Genomic DNA, 14,351 nt, shown 5'->3' with positions numbered 1-14,351 from the left:
CTGGCAAATGTTCTATTTCTAAAATCACTTTTAAATAACTTTAAACTTTATTAACAAATGCGTAAGAAACAAGAATACTTTGTTAACGACCGCTTAAACTTTGTAAATCAATAAATAATGGCGCTTAGATGAAGTGGAAAACGATACAGTCAATGTGTCGGACCCATTTCATGGGTGTGTTAATATTAAATTAATAATTTTGTCGAAATTTCAATGGGGTGACAGAAAAAAACCACACCACATGACAATTTGACAATCAGTGTGTTTGACAAATAATTTTCACGCGAACTTGACTTCTATGTTAGTGACGACGAATGTGTCAATTCTGTTTATTGATCTATATCGGGATCTGGATTCTTCGTAGAAATCCATTGTGGAATTTTTGGACAAAAAAACAGATTACTGAAGCGCAGCGAGCGAAGTTATCTTGGTATCATTTCAAACTGCACAATGACAGAACATAATTATTCGGTAATTCCTTAACCCAATATTGAAGTGATAACGTGTCGAGAATGCTGCTGATATTTCAATAATTTGGAAAGCATCTGGATAGGGTAAGAGGAATACCGGAGTGAACAGGGACTTGAATTAACTATTAAGTAATCTGTGCTTGAAGTCTCAACTCATATCTATAGAATTTAACACTATAGTTTCTCAGATGATAAAACAGGCAAACAAATTAGTTCAAACGATTTGAAAGAGATGCCGCTACGATGTTTTTAATCCAAATGGCAGTTAAAACAAACAAGTTGTGAAATCTTGAGAACACGAGGTCACATCCATTGCTCTTATAAGAAATACGACGACTGTTCCATCTTTTGAGGAATTATTAGACATTATTTGTACATTTTCGGCAAATACACCGTAAATATTGAATTTAGCATCATTATTGTTAAAACATGTATAAAGTTGATAAACAAAGGCAAGTTTAGTGTACTTCAAAATTCTTGTAAGACTCTATGTGTTCTGTCTACCTAGAGTTTTAAAAAGGAAGTGTGTTCCTCTTACCCTATAATAATATACATTAGTAACATTTACGGAAATTCCAAAATATTTCTATTTTGCATACAGATTGGTTCACAGTTTTTGAAACACTACTTTTTAGATGTATAAGTACTCCGAATCCTTCTTGGAAGCGATCAACTTAAATTTTTCGGGGCCACATTTTATGTGCCACACATGACTAGGTTTTTATTACTACTGTTTATGACTCACAATTGTACCACCATCGTACAGGATGACATTTTCGATTTCACGATATTTTGGGGGTACCTAGTATCACCTTATTTGGTTCGAATCGTACTGTTGTAGAAGGGATGCAGCAATAAATGCAAGAAAAGCAGCCTTGTAATAAAAAACACTTCCTGTTCATAACCTGCTTCTTTATGTTGAAGAACATATTTCAATTGCAGTCGTGTTATTAACTCTTCGCCATTTTGGCTGTTATTTTCTTCCTAGTTAGGTCCTTTACCACTAATTTTAATAATATCTTAAAAAGTCCAAGGAAGAACTGTCACAATACCTATTTTTCTGCCAAGCAGTAGTGTGAGCATTACTGCATTTTGGTTTTGAAGGATGTGGATGCTGGTGAACTTACACGGACATGAGACTTGTCAACTTTATATCTGGGATAACGGGCGCAGTGGCAGTGCCTCTCAGATCTGAAGAAAGCTCTGCAATGCAGCTGTTATGGACAGGCGTGTCGTTTACCACCAGGCCCGCGACTTGTTTGTTCATATCTTACGGGTGTGAAAGTAAGTAAAGGGTAAATCCAGAAAATATTTCGTATTTAAATCATATTGGATCTTAATATTACGAAAATGGCTCTTAAAGATTTTTGCGTTGTTTTTAATAGTTTGTTCTAAAATTAGACGACGATAGAGGTGTCGGCCATTAAGTATAATTACGTTAGCAGACTTACAAACTCTCAATGAGTACTACGTACTCATTGAGGTTTACTGCGAAAACTGGCCTTATTCGTGTTCTTCGAGCACACCAGAGTCGATGTGGTCACCATGACCGTACATGATCAGATAGAATAAAAGAAAATAAAGTGCATTGAGCCAAAGGACACGACAATACGAAAAACAGTATTAATAACCCTTGTCAACTTCAGAACCATGTTAATGTTGACTCATTGCGATCAGCTGATAAAATGTATTGATAAAAATCAAATTTATATTTGGCCACACAAGGATTCTATTTGTTATGCATCAATCGAAGATCACAGCATTTATGACTAGTTTATATAGGAATAGCAGTTCATCAACCACAATGCGTCCTACTGGTGAATGTCATTTTTTTTTTAACAATTTTTTTTATAATACCAAGTGACAGGACTAACAAGTCGTACGCCTGGTAGTAAGCGAAATGCCTATCCATAAAAGTTGCATTGCTAGTCAGAGTAAAGCTCTTAGGGGCACTGCCACTGCGCCCGTTACCCTGACGTAAGTAGACAAGTCCCATGTGCTTGTAATTTTACCCCCACCCTTACCCTTTGAAACCGGAACGCAGTCGTGCTCACATTACTGTTTTGCGGCAGAAGTAGGCGGCAGAAGAAGTAGAAGGTAGCAGTACTCCCGGGACGAACTCTTATACAAGGAAATCTACTGCTACTAAAACTGCTACAATTATCTAATTCGGTCGCTTAAGCGATACCACATGACGCGTTGCGTCGGCTTTGCGACGTATGTGCGGTAACGCTGCGTTGTATTACATATAAATTAGACTAATATAAGGCGCGTTGAAACGGCGCACGGCGATGAAATGCGTGCGCATCGGATAAGGGGCCAGGAGACAAAGCGGGGAGGAGTGTTGCGGTGCATAAGTTTCAAAGAAAATTCTTTTTTATTTGAAAGTACTTATACTTTCGAGGTAGCTCCATTGTCACCAAATCAAAATCTAACGAGAGAATCCCATGGAAATGGAACGAAATCCTCAAATTTTATAGGTATGTACAGTGTATTCACTGATTTCTACGTCAATTGTGGACCGATTTTGAAATTTTTTTTGTTGGAAAAGGTTTCTCTTGAGGTAGTCACGTTGCCACCAAGACAGAATCTGATGAGATTCCATAGAAATCGAGGGAAATCCTTAAATTTTACAGGCATGTGCAGTGTGTTTGTCACAACAAATCAAAACTTCTCGGACAGGCGTATACGTCTTCATCTTTCCATTCCTCGTAATGTTATAACGAGACGAACAATCCGCTACATGATGAGGGTAAGTGCTTGTAATTAACTTGTATTGAGCCTATTTGAATAAAAATATTTGACATGGACTTATCGTCAGCTCAGCAGCATGACGTGACGACTATCAGACTCAAACACCTGATTAAAGCAATTCTCGTAACGCCTTTTCATCATGTAGTCGGGATAAGTAAGATCTGTTCTGTATACTTGTGTGTTTAGTATTATGCTAATTAAATTACTTATTTATCATCCAAATTGATTTACTTTCTTAGTCTAATTGTTGCTTATATCTAATTAAGAAAGTTTGTAAAATTACCGTGACTGGCATCGACTCCAAAAATAACCAATTAGACATTGTAAGTATTTAAGTATCAATATTTTTAGTGGTAAAGTAAAACTTCAAATCGATCAGTACGTAGCACATAGGTACCGATAATATAATAATATGTTATATATAGGTAATGAATTTGGACATGTACTGTCACGTTGTGTATGTATAAATAAACCATAAATGTAGGTAGATTGATTAATAAGTTATTATAATACTGTGTACGAAACGAAATTAGACAAAAATCAGTAAAAAGAATTACGTGCATTGTTGTTGTTTTTTTTCCTTCGGCCATATGCAATTTCATTGGGTTGCTAATTTTTGGTAATTCTTCTGCTCTAAGTTCTTCCAAATAAATCTATTCCTTCTTGAGATTCAGGATATCATTGTCGTCGCAGAGATTTCTTTATTGTAGTGGAACTTGGATGTGGGTTTTTGGATATTAATAGGAAACTAAAAAACGGGGAAAAGAAATCACAGAACAACAATAAAAGCGAACGGAATTTTGGAAAGGTGATCAACAGGATAGGGTAGGTAGTATGCTATAGGTAAATCTAAACAATGAAAGATGAAAATTATGACAGAAAATGGAAATGAGATGGTAATAGCTGAAAATAATGATAAGTGGATAAATAATAATCTAAATTTTAACATCATTTTTCCTTATAAACTGAGCCAATAAACGGAATTAGTCGTTCGGATTAAATCTCAATTTTGTTATTTTTCGCTATTTAGTGACTATTTAGATATTGACTGTTTGTGGTTTTTGAAGTTGGTTGAATTTTTTTAAAGTTTGGTTATATATAATCTAGAATTAAATTTTAAATCTCTTTCCATAATGCTAAATTTTTTATTACATCTATTCTCCGCCGCTTTTCTACCAAAACAAGAAAAAGATACTAATACAATAATATGAAGAGGCTGTATGGTAAACCTTTCCCTACCAAAATAAATAGGTGAAAATATAAAAAAGATATTGTTACGTCTTGTATATTTACTTTGTATTGCAAAACTTTCTGTTCAGTATTTTGTGTTTACATTTTTAGATACAATTTGTTTAAAATCGTGTATCATTTTAACTGAATCCAATATATAAAATCCAGGACAATTGTAAATGCGTTTGTCCGATGATGAGCATGAAATATTGGAACCGTACCACATCGCCACACACAAGCAGAGGAAGTCCACAAAAATGGCGTTTAGAATTAAAAAAATAGGTTTTGTTATAGTCCTTTCAATGCTTGTGATAATTTACTCTAATTTGAAAACACCGCGAATAAATACTGAAGAAAGACTTTATGGCAAAATCTACCCCCAGCTCATTAACGAAAGTATTCATGAAAATAGGGAATCTGGGAAGTATGTATTGAAAAATCTGTCTGTAAAATTCCCAGTGGATAATAATGTTACCTTGTTAATAAAGAAACTCCCTCCAGGCGTGGTAGAAGCGAGTCATCGAGTACAAAAATTGCACATCAACCTTCATAATGGGCTAATTTCAAAATTAAATCTCGACTACAATTTCCCAATAGAACATTACAAATTTTACGATTACAACGAATATTACGAATACAAATATTACGATTATTACGCTAGCAAGAAATTATATAACAATATTCACTGGAGCAAAAAGTATAAACATTCGAAAACTATTTGCAAAGGAAGAGATTGGGTCAGTTGCAATGGCTTCCAGTGTCAAGTCATACCAGAGATTTTTGAAAAAATGCCAATGATCGCGTGCTTCTATAGCGATTTCGTCGAATATAATGTTAATGGCTACTTTATAGGCACTTCATTGCGAGTAGATGGAAACGAAACGTGGAATTTCTTTTTTTCTGATCATGTAAAAATATCTTGTGATGAATTTGGAAATACTCCTGTCATGTTAGGCAATGTTCCTAAGCGACAGTTCTGGACTGGTATCAAGACTGGTTTTCGAACCGTCTCCGTCGAAACTCCTAGTGGTAGAGAAAAAACACCGAACATACTTATACTGGCCTTAGACTCAATCCCATATCACAAATTTCATAAGTACTTGCCTCGTGCGTTCGGAGTTTTGACACAAGAGCTCAATGCCGTGGTACTTCAGAATTATAATGTAAATAACAGCGATATGTTAACGACATTCAATATAATTAAAAATGGATTCAAATTGCAAGATAAGCAAAAACTGTATAGGAATATTTATCTATACCCTGATAACTTATTAATAAAACACTTACATGACGATGGTTACTGTACCGGTTACTTTACGGATTTATCCATGATAAGCTCAAAAATTTACAAGTATCCCACCGACTATAAGTTACACTATTTCTTTGAGGAAAATGACAGAATGACGAGAGTAGATGAACTGAACACAACATTTAGTGATATAAATTGCGTTGGTGATACACCAAAATACGCTTTGCTATTGAACATTACTCTTCAGTACACCGAAATACTTGAGAAACGTTTTAGTTTTACTTTCATATCTAACATTACTAATTATCCTCGTAGAGCAGTGGATGATAATCTAGTCTATTTCATTAGGTCATTGAAACATGTGTTAAGAGACACGCTTTTCATTTTTATGACGAATCAGATTTTTTCAAAAGCCTCACAATCGACTCCAAATGTTGAAGATCTCAATCAGCTCGTGTTTATAGTTTTGCCACGTCTACTGGTTATTGAGAAACCTCAGACGAGGTATAATTTAATGGCCAATAGATACATGTGTACAACACCGTTTGACATTGACAAGACCATTCTGGATGTTGTGGGACTGAATTTGTTGGGTAATGATGACAACCTGACCGATTCTAAACTGCCTGACGGAAGAAGCTTGCTGCAGATATCACGTAAAGTGCACCAGCAGGATACCTCAACTGCAGGGTACCATGGAACTTTCTACCTTATGAGCAAAAAAGATTTCATTCTACCGGTGACGATCATACCATTTAGCATTTTTTGGGTATTCCAATGAAATCGTTTATAGCATTCGAAACACATGAAATGACTTTATTGCGATTCTTGAGCCCTATCTCGTGAATAAATATACTCTGCGAACGCACTTTAGCGTCCGACCGCACTAAATCTCGTTATATATTTTATAATAATAACTGTAATAAATTTGTATTTAATTGATATTCAATTACTTTTTTGTGGAATTACGCCACTAGTGTATTATAATTATTGATACGTAGATTGAACATTTAGATAAAATTTCTTCGATCTGACCGGATTCGAACCGACTTCTAACAAACCGTGACAGACGCTATGCCAACTAAGCCACGGAACGAACTAGCGGATCTCACGAGTTTTTTTATGTGGTTGTCGGAACTGTGTATTTGGTTTTCAACGACTTTTAACCGTCCCGACCACTATGAGAAATCTATGAAAGTATTTTGTCACCCAGTTAGGTAACTTTACAGCTACCAGACCTGGCTAGAGACGTCATAGATTGCATAGCTACACTTGCGATTTATAGGCGATTGCATCGATGCAAACCTCCAACTGCATCGATGCACATGCGCGTTTGCATCGCTGCTAAACTTCGCCGTGTGCAACTGCTCTTAGAGGATGGATGGAAAAGACGAAGGAAACTATAAAAAAATAAGTCTCTTTTTTGCAATTTTTTATATAGCCATTCGCTGTCATTAAACTGTCATTTATTTCTTATTTACTTCTTGAATATGTTTTATATTGTATAATTTTCTACTCAGTATATTGTGTTTATGTTTATAGTGACAATTTGTTTAATATTGTATATTTAATTAATTCCAACAAACAAAAAACAAGAAAAAATTTTCAAATGCATCTATCTGATGATGAGTTCGAAGTTTTGCACCGGTACCACATGGTCACGTACGGACCCAAGAAATCCTTAAGGATGGACACTAGAATTCAAACAATAGGTTTTGGTATAGTCTTTATAGTACTTGTAATAATTGTCTCTGATTCGGATTTACTGGAAACTTCGCGAATAAGAACGCCATATAACAAAACCTACCTCCAGTACATTAATAACAGTCTGTATGAAAAGAGAAGGTTTAGAATGCAGTTAATAAAAAATCTATCTGTAGGCATCTCAACGCATAGTGATGTTACATTGTCTTTGAAAAATTTACGACCAGACTTGATCGAAGCTGGAGATCGTTTGGGTGAAATGGTCCAAAATGCTTTGTTTGAATCAATGTTAAAGTTAATAGTAAACCGCAATTTTTCAAAAGAATTTTATAAAGCAAGTCATAGCAAGGTTTTTTATGATGGTCATTCATTGGACATTGATCTTCTAATCAAACATTATGCAAACTCGAAACCTATTTGCACAGGCAGAGATTGGGTCAGTTGTGACGGCTTCCATTGTAAAGTCATTGAAGAAATTCTTGATAGAATGCCAACGATTACGTGCTACTACAAGAATATTGTCTACACTCCTAATAACAACTATCACATAGGTACTTCATTCAGAGTAAATGGAAATGCAACATATTATTTTAAGGAATCTGATCACGTAAAGGTATTTTGTAATCAGTCTCAAAAAAGTAGTCTATCTTTTAATTTTCATGAGAATGAGTACTGGATTGGCGTCAAGACTGGCTTTCGACCTGTCTTCGTTTCAGGTCCTAGTGATAGACAAAATGCACCGAACGTACTTATACTTGTCTTAGATTCAATACCATATAATAAATTTTACAAGTACTTACCCGTAGCATACAAAATTCTGACACAAGATTTTAGAGCTGTGAAACTCGAGAGTTACAACGTAAACAACAGCGGCATGGTAACCGTATTTGATATTTTAATGAAGAAAGTTGGATTCAAATTTCAAGACGAGCAGAAACCAAATAGAAATATTTATCTGTATCCAGATAACTTTTTAATCGAACGCTTACATGACTATGGTTACTATACTGCTTACTTTACAGATTTGCCCATGGTAAGTTCAAATAATACTAAGTTTCAAATGGATTATAAGTTGAATAATTTCTTTGAAGAAAATGAGAAAATAGCCAGATCCAGCCCGAACACAAAGTTGAACGATACAAATTGTGTTGGCGATACATCAAAATACGCTTTGTTATTGAAAAAGGTGCTTGAATATACTCAGATAGCTGGTAAAAGTTTTAGTTTTACTCTGATTTCTAATATTACTGCCTATCCTCCATGGGAAATGGAGGATAAACTAGTATTTTTCCTTAGATCCTTGAGCGATAAGTTAGATAACACGCTTTTCATTCTTATGACGAGCCAAATTTTTTCAAAATCTCCACAAGCGACTCCAACTGTTGAAGATCTCGATCAGCTTGTGTTTATAGTTTTGCCACGTACACTGGTCGTAAAGAAACCTGAGACTTGGCATAACTTGATGAGCAATAGCTACATTTCTACAACACCGTTTGACATTGACACGACTATCTTGGCTGTTGTGGGACTGGATTATTTAAGTAATAATGATAACGTGACCTATTCTAAACAGACCAAAGGAAGGAACCTGCTGGAGCTACAATTTCAGGTGAGCCAGCATGTCACATGGAACCCTTTACCTCCTACCTTGTAAAGCGTACGTATGGATATTTTATCTTGCCAATGAAGAAATACCGTTATGCATTTTTGGATGTTCCAGTGATATTATTAACAGTCAAAGGATAGTCGAGAATTATCGATATACTTGGTGTAAAAATGGCTACCAAATCGACCCTAATACATTGTAGTCAACATACAAATGACTATCGCAATTTGACGGCTTAATTTAGAGACTCCAATCTTGAGCTAATTTGTCAAATCCACTATAACAACAGCTAGTAAATCGTTATGTGTCACAAGATTCAACAGTCTATTATAGACAGAACATAAATATTCATCGACACCTTGGATGACACCAACGTCTGCACTTGATTGATTAAGACTTAAGAGCAATCTTGAGCTGTAAGGTCACCTGACTTTCGTCCAGCCTTTATATACTAACGCAGTAGGTATTGCAGAATATTACGATTGTGAATTGTGAATTGCATTCTTCGTACTGTTACGGTGTCCTAAAGATCCCACTGGTTGGCATGAGTCGTCTGAATTTCAGTTATAATCTACCACAAAAGCTCAATACGGGATGGAAACACTGTCTTCAAATATTTATTTATTAAATATCATAATGTTTTACTATCTTGATTTTTTATGAAAATACTACACTAGTTAGTCATTATGATTCATATAAAGATTGAAATACACAAAGAAAAAGTTTTCAATGTGACTGGATCGGTCCAGTCCAGAACCCGAGTCCCCATCGAATCATGGCAACATTTTTGTTACCAGTAGTGCTCCTTGTGAAGAGTTCGTCCAGGGAAGCACTGCCATCTTACCTGTTTCTGCCGCCAAGTAGTAATGTGAGCATTACTTCGGTTTTGAAGGATAAGGGTTCTGGTGAAATTACAGTCATATGGAACTTTTCAACTTGTGTATCAGGGTGACGGGTGCAGTGACAGTATCCCTCAGGTCTTTGCGATTTAAAGCTCTGAGTGGCACTTTAATGCACGCACGCACACACTCATAGCCCTGCACTAGGGTAACCCTGTATCGCGGTTGATGCATGTGATGTGCTATGGATACACATAAGGACAACCCCAAATGCACTGGAACTGTTATGTCGCTTACAGGCGCACGACTTGTTTGTCCCATCACATACTATCGTAAAATAAAACAGATATTTTGGTTCGTATCCAGTCAGACCGAAGGGCTTTTTCTTTATAGATTTCGAGTTCAGTTTCGCGTGTGGATACAGTGAGTGTGGTTTGTGTGAAAAAAGTGAGTGACAGTGGTAACGCCACAACAAATCGCGATGAAGGTAGTCGTCGACAGCGCAAGAGGGAAGGGGTAGACAGATATGTCTGCTCATAAAGCTGTCATCTGCCGCCGTCCAGTCAACCCGTCACCATGGAGTGTGCAACCGTTCCGAAATATCGGGAAAATAAAAAGAAGTCATACCGTGGTAAGAAACCTGATACTAGTGATAATCATTTGGCTTTTTCTTTGTTTCAATGTCTCTCACCTTCTCCAACAGGCAGGTTTACCAGTACGTTTTCCATGACCAATATAGCTGTAAAATTATTATTCACGGAAGAAAAAAACAATGGAAGTACTTTAATCCTCGATTACTATCGGAATCGCTGTCGCCAACACGCACACAAACAAATGATAAACACTACGAAATCTTGATAATGATTGGTTTCTTATTTAAAAAGATGTAACAAATTCTGGATTGTTAATATAATTTAAACTTTGCCCGGTCGCTATATAGTTGAAAGTTCATTACCTTTATTGCCAGTTACGACATTTTGATTTTACATTGAAATTTTATTCAACTTGCTGCCATCTTGCGGCCAGTAGCTGGACTACGACGAACGATTAACATAATCTGAATCAAATCGATAAACAGAAAATTCAAAATTTCTCAAAATAAGACTTACCGACGATATGAATACCGACTATTGCGGGTAATATTTTTGGTGCGGTTATCATTTTTGCAATCCATAATCTCAGTACAGAGTACGTGGAATTACGCCAAGTTTTATTGAAATATCACCTAGTTCGCCACTGTACAGGACTTGACACAGGAGATAATGAAAATCGGTTCTCACTACTCAAAGTATATTGAGAGAAAAACGCTTTGAATTGGAGAAATAGCAAAATCAACCATTAAAGTAATTGCTCCTAAATTAAAGTTAGGCGCTATTTATAAAAATGAATCTTTATGCGTGATGGCTGATGGCCTTAGAGGTGGATGATTTTCTTCAAAATGAAATGGGACCACTATGGAAGTACCCCCTTTCCAACAAAAAAAGAATCATGAAAATCGGTTCACAAATACCGGAGTTATTGCGTAACATATATACAAAAAAAAACAGTCGAACTGAGAACCTCCTCCTTTTTTGAAGTCGGTTAAAAACAGCACAATAAAGGCATTTTTCTGCAATTTTAGAGAATTTGCGCAAAAGAATGACACAACCATACCATACAAAGCGAAAATGGCAGACTGAGCTCTAGTAGGTCTCTACAGAACTAATGTTGGCAAGCGTCCTTCGCCAACTAACCACATCTACCGTATTTATTGTTCTGTGTTATTATCCCTAACTGCATGCCATGCCATTCCACGCATTTCGGTAACGATTCGTCCAACTAGCTTTTCAAAATTTAACAAACAGAAGCAACTAAAAATTCTAAAGGCCAATAAAATACAACAATTCGTAAAAACAATTGACTATTCGTCGTACACGGAGCAATAAACAAGTGGCATTCAATTCAAAACACCGGGAACTCCCAGTGTGGTCGCATGCGCACTATAACATAACTAATTCGAGTTACGACATTTGAATACTGATATGTGCAGTTGCATTCAATATTAGAAAGGTTTGGTTAGCTACAGATGATGACGTGAATAATTGTAGGGAATTATAACATCGAGTATATATCCAGAAATAGAGACAAAATGTCATTTAATTTCTTTGAAAACTATTCTGCCAAATAATTACGGTGACAACTGCGCTCCGATTGGCCAGCCCGAATTCGAAACAATTAACGGGTGTCGTCAATTGTTTTACTTCAAATCGACCAGTGCTACTTGAGTTTTACTATAACGGACGAAAATTGAAAAATTACATATTTAATATTCAATTACCATATTTGTTTTATAATTACATGTTTTGCTGTTTTTCCCATACCACCGAATGGAACAGCCCCCCCATAGATAGAGATATTATCTTTATTACAATAAATACAGAATATTTTTGGAATATATATACACAGGTCAGTTGTTGGCGCTGTACTATTACAGCTTTCTAATTTTTTATTTCAGCCCATTTACCTAATGAGTTGCCGTGGATGGATGGCCCTTATTTCGTCTCTATTTCTGGTTATATACTCGATGTGTATTAATTTTCAATCTACATTAGGCCAGCGTGTTGGTTTTACTTCGGGAGGACTAAGAACGTGGACTACAGGTCTTACGAGTGGCGGTATAACTGTACCGTTGGTTTACGACTTAAACCCGTGGTTCCACTGTGTAATTTTAGGGTCGTATTCCAGAACTCTACTTAATACTCAAGTCAGGACTTGAGTGTAGACAATCACAAGTTACACCCAAACTCACGAGAGAAATAAATGTAGACCATAAAAAATATTTCTCCCGGCCCGGGAATCGAACCTGGGACCGCTGCGTGACAGTCCGGCATGGTAACTGTTCGGACACGGAGGCAGTTACTTTCAATATGCTTATATGTCTAACGCTCAGCCGGGCGCAGTAACATATATTTCCATATATTTATTATATATATTACACATATATTTTCTTACAAGCTACGTCTATACAACCAGTGCTGCCACAAATAAATGGTTTCTAAATAGATATATTATTATGTAAAGGCCGGGAAGTAAGGGATTGATTTTTTTATAATATCAAGGGACGGACAAATACGTCGTGCGCCTGATGGTAAGCTACACGCCTGTCCATAACAGTTGCAGTGCCACACGGAGTTTTAAATCGCAAAGACACGTAATAACCACAAATTACCGCACGAGAGAAAATAAATGTAGGTCATACAAATATTTTTCCCGGCCTGAATCAGACCTCTGAGTCGCAACAAAGCATGGTAACTGTTTGGCCACGAAGGCAGTTAACGGGAGGAGTAACTATCTAAATAGATAAAGTCTTTATTCACTTCCATGATAAAAACATACAACAGATACATGGTATAGACAACATAGACTTAACACAGTAATTATATTTAACAAATGTTTCTTTCTGTAAGTCATGGCAGTGAAAAGGAGCTGGAGCTGGTTTGCTGGTTGGTTTCGATAGAATTACTCTGTGATATCTCTATCAATTTGTTGTTATGATGTGTGTGCATTCATATGCGTTACATTTAAAATATGCGAGTACATGTGAACTCGTGCTAATGTGCCAATATTGTGCGATGTAATGAATATACGTGGTATAGGAACTTCTAAACATTTTCACGATACAAGAAAAACACAAACGTACCTCGAAATTTTGAAAACCTGTGCATTCAATAGGTACTTTACATACCTATGATTTTTTTTTTATCAACTGCACTAAATAGTATACGATATACATGTAGTTTCGTATATATATATATAAATATATATAATTTTATTTCTAAAAATATTAATTCTGAAACAAAGCCTGTGACCCTGCAGCACGATGTACGCTATAGAAACGATTCATTAATAGAACATTTTGAATTTGAGATGACGTAGTATAGACTCTCAACGGGTATTTTGTGTTGCATCAATAGACCCTTAAATAGAAGAACAGGTAACAAGCCAATTAATTATGAATGGTAGTCATTGTCTACACGTGAATTTTGTTAACCTTTTTGTCTTTTTTTAGCAAATTGACCATTGTTCTGAGAAAATTAAAAAAATTTTGTGTATCGGAAAAAAAAACGCTTTCTATTATAAATTACATAGGGCGTGACACCAAGTGATCTGTCAGGAGCTATCGTTCCTAAATCACTATTTTAATTGAGCGTTTAAAATGGTATCCATCCATTTTTTATAAAAAACAAATTTCGTCCGAAAACAAAAACATAAACAGAATTCGCATGTGTCATCTTATTATTCTTAGGGTAGCTTCATTGAGGGTCTACACAACCGTTCATTAATGCAGCTATTAATTTCTGCCAATTTAAATTCACAATTCATTTATTTGTGAAAACACAAATTGTATAGACAGACATGCAACAAAGTAGGTATAGTTTCACTGTGTATGGCCAAACATTATACATACATTTACTCAAATGCAGTTCAACAGACAGTTGCTGGTCAAATTAGACGCATAT

General features: G+C 35.8%; 1 protein-coding gene across 1 annotated transcript; it reads left to right on the top strand.

Moving 5' to 3' along the window:
* The first annotated feature begins 4,633 nt into the window (after positions 1-4,633).
* On the top strand, positions 4,634-6,484 carry LOC113232641. The gene has a single exon (XM_026467413.1). It carries the CDS (start codon positions 4,634-4,636, stop codon positions 6,482-6,484), a length of 1,851 nt encoding a protein of 616 aa, XP_026323198.1.
* The last annotated feature ends 7,867 nt before the right edge of the window (positions 6,485-14,351 follow it).

This window comes from Hyposmocoma kahamanoa, unplaced genomic scaffold (genome assembly GCF_003589595.1).
Source record: "Hyposmocoma kahamanoa isolate Upper Pololo Valley unplaced genomic scaffold, ASM358959v1 76, whole genome shotgun sequence".
NCBI classification, from domain to species: domain Eukaryota; kingdom Metazoa; phylum Arthropoda; class Insecta; order Lepidoptera; family Cosmopterigidae; genus Hyposmocoma; species Hyposmocoma kahamanoa.
This window is presented reverse-complemented; position numbering and strand designations above follow the sequence as displayed.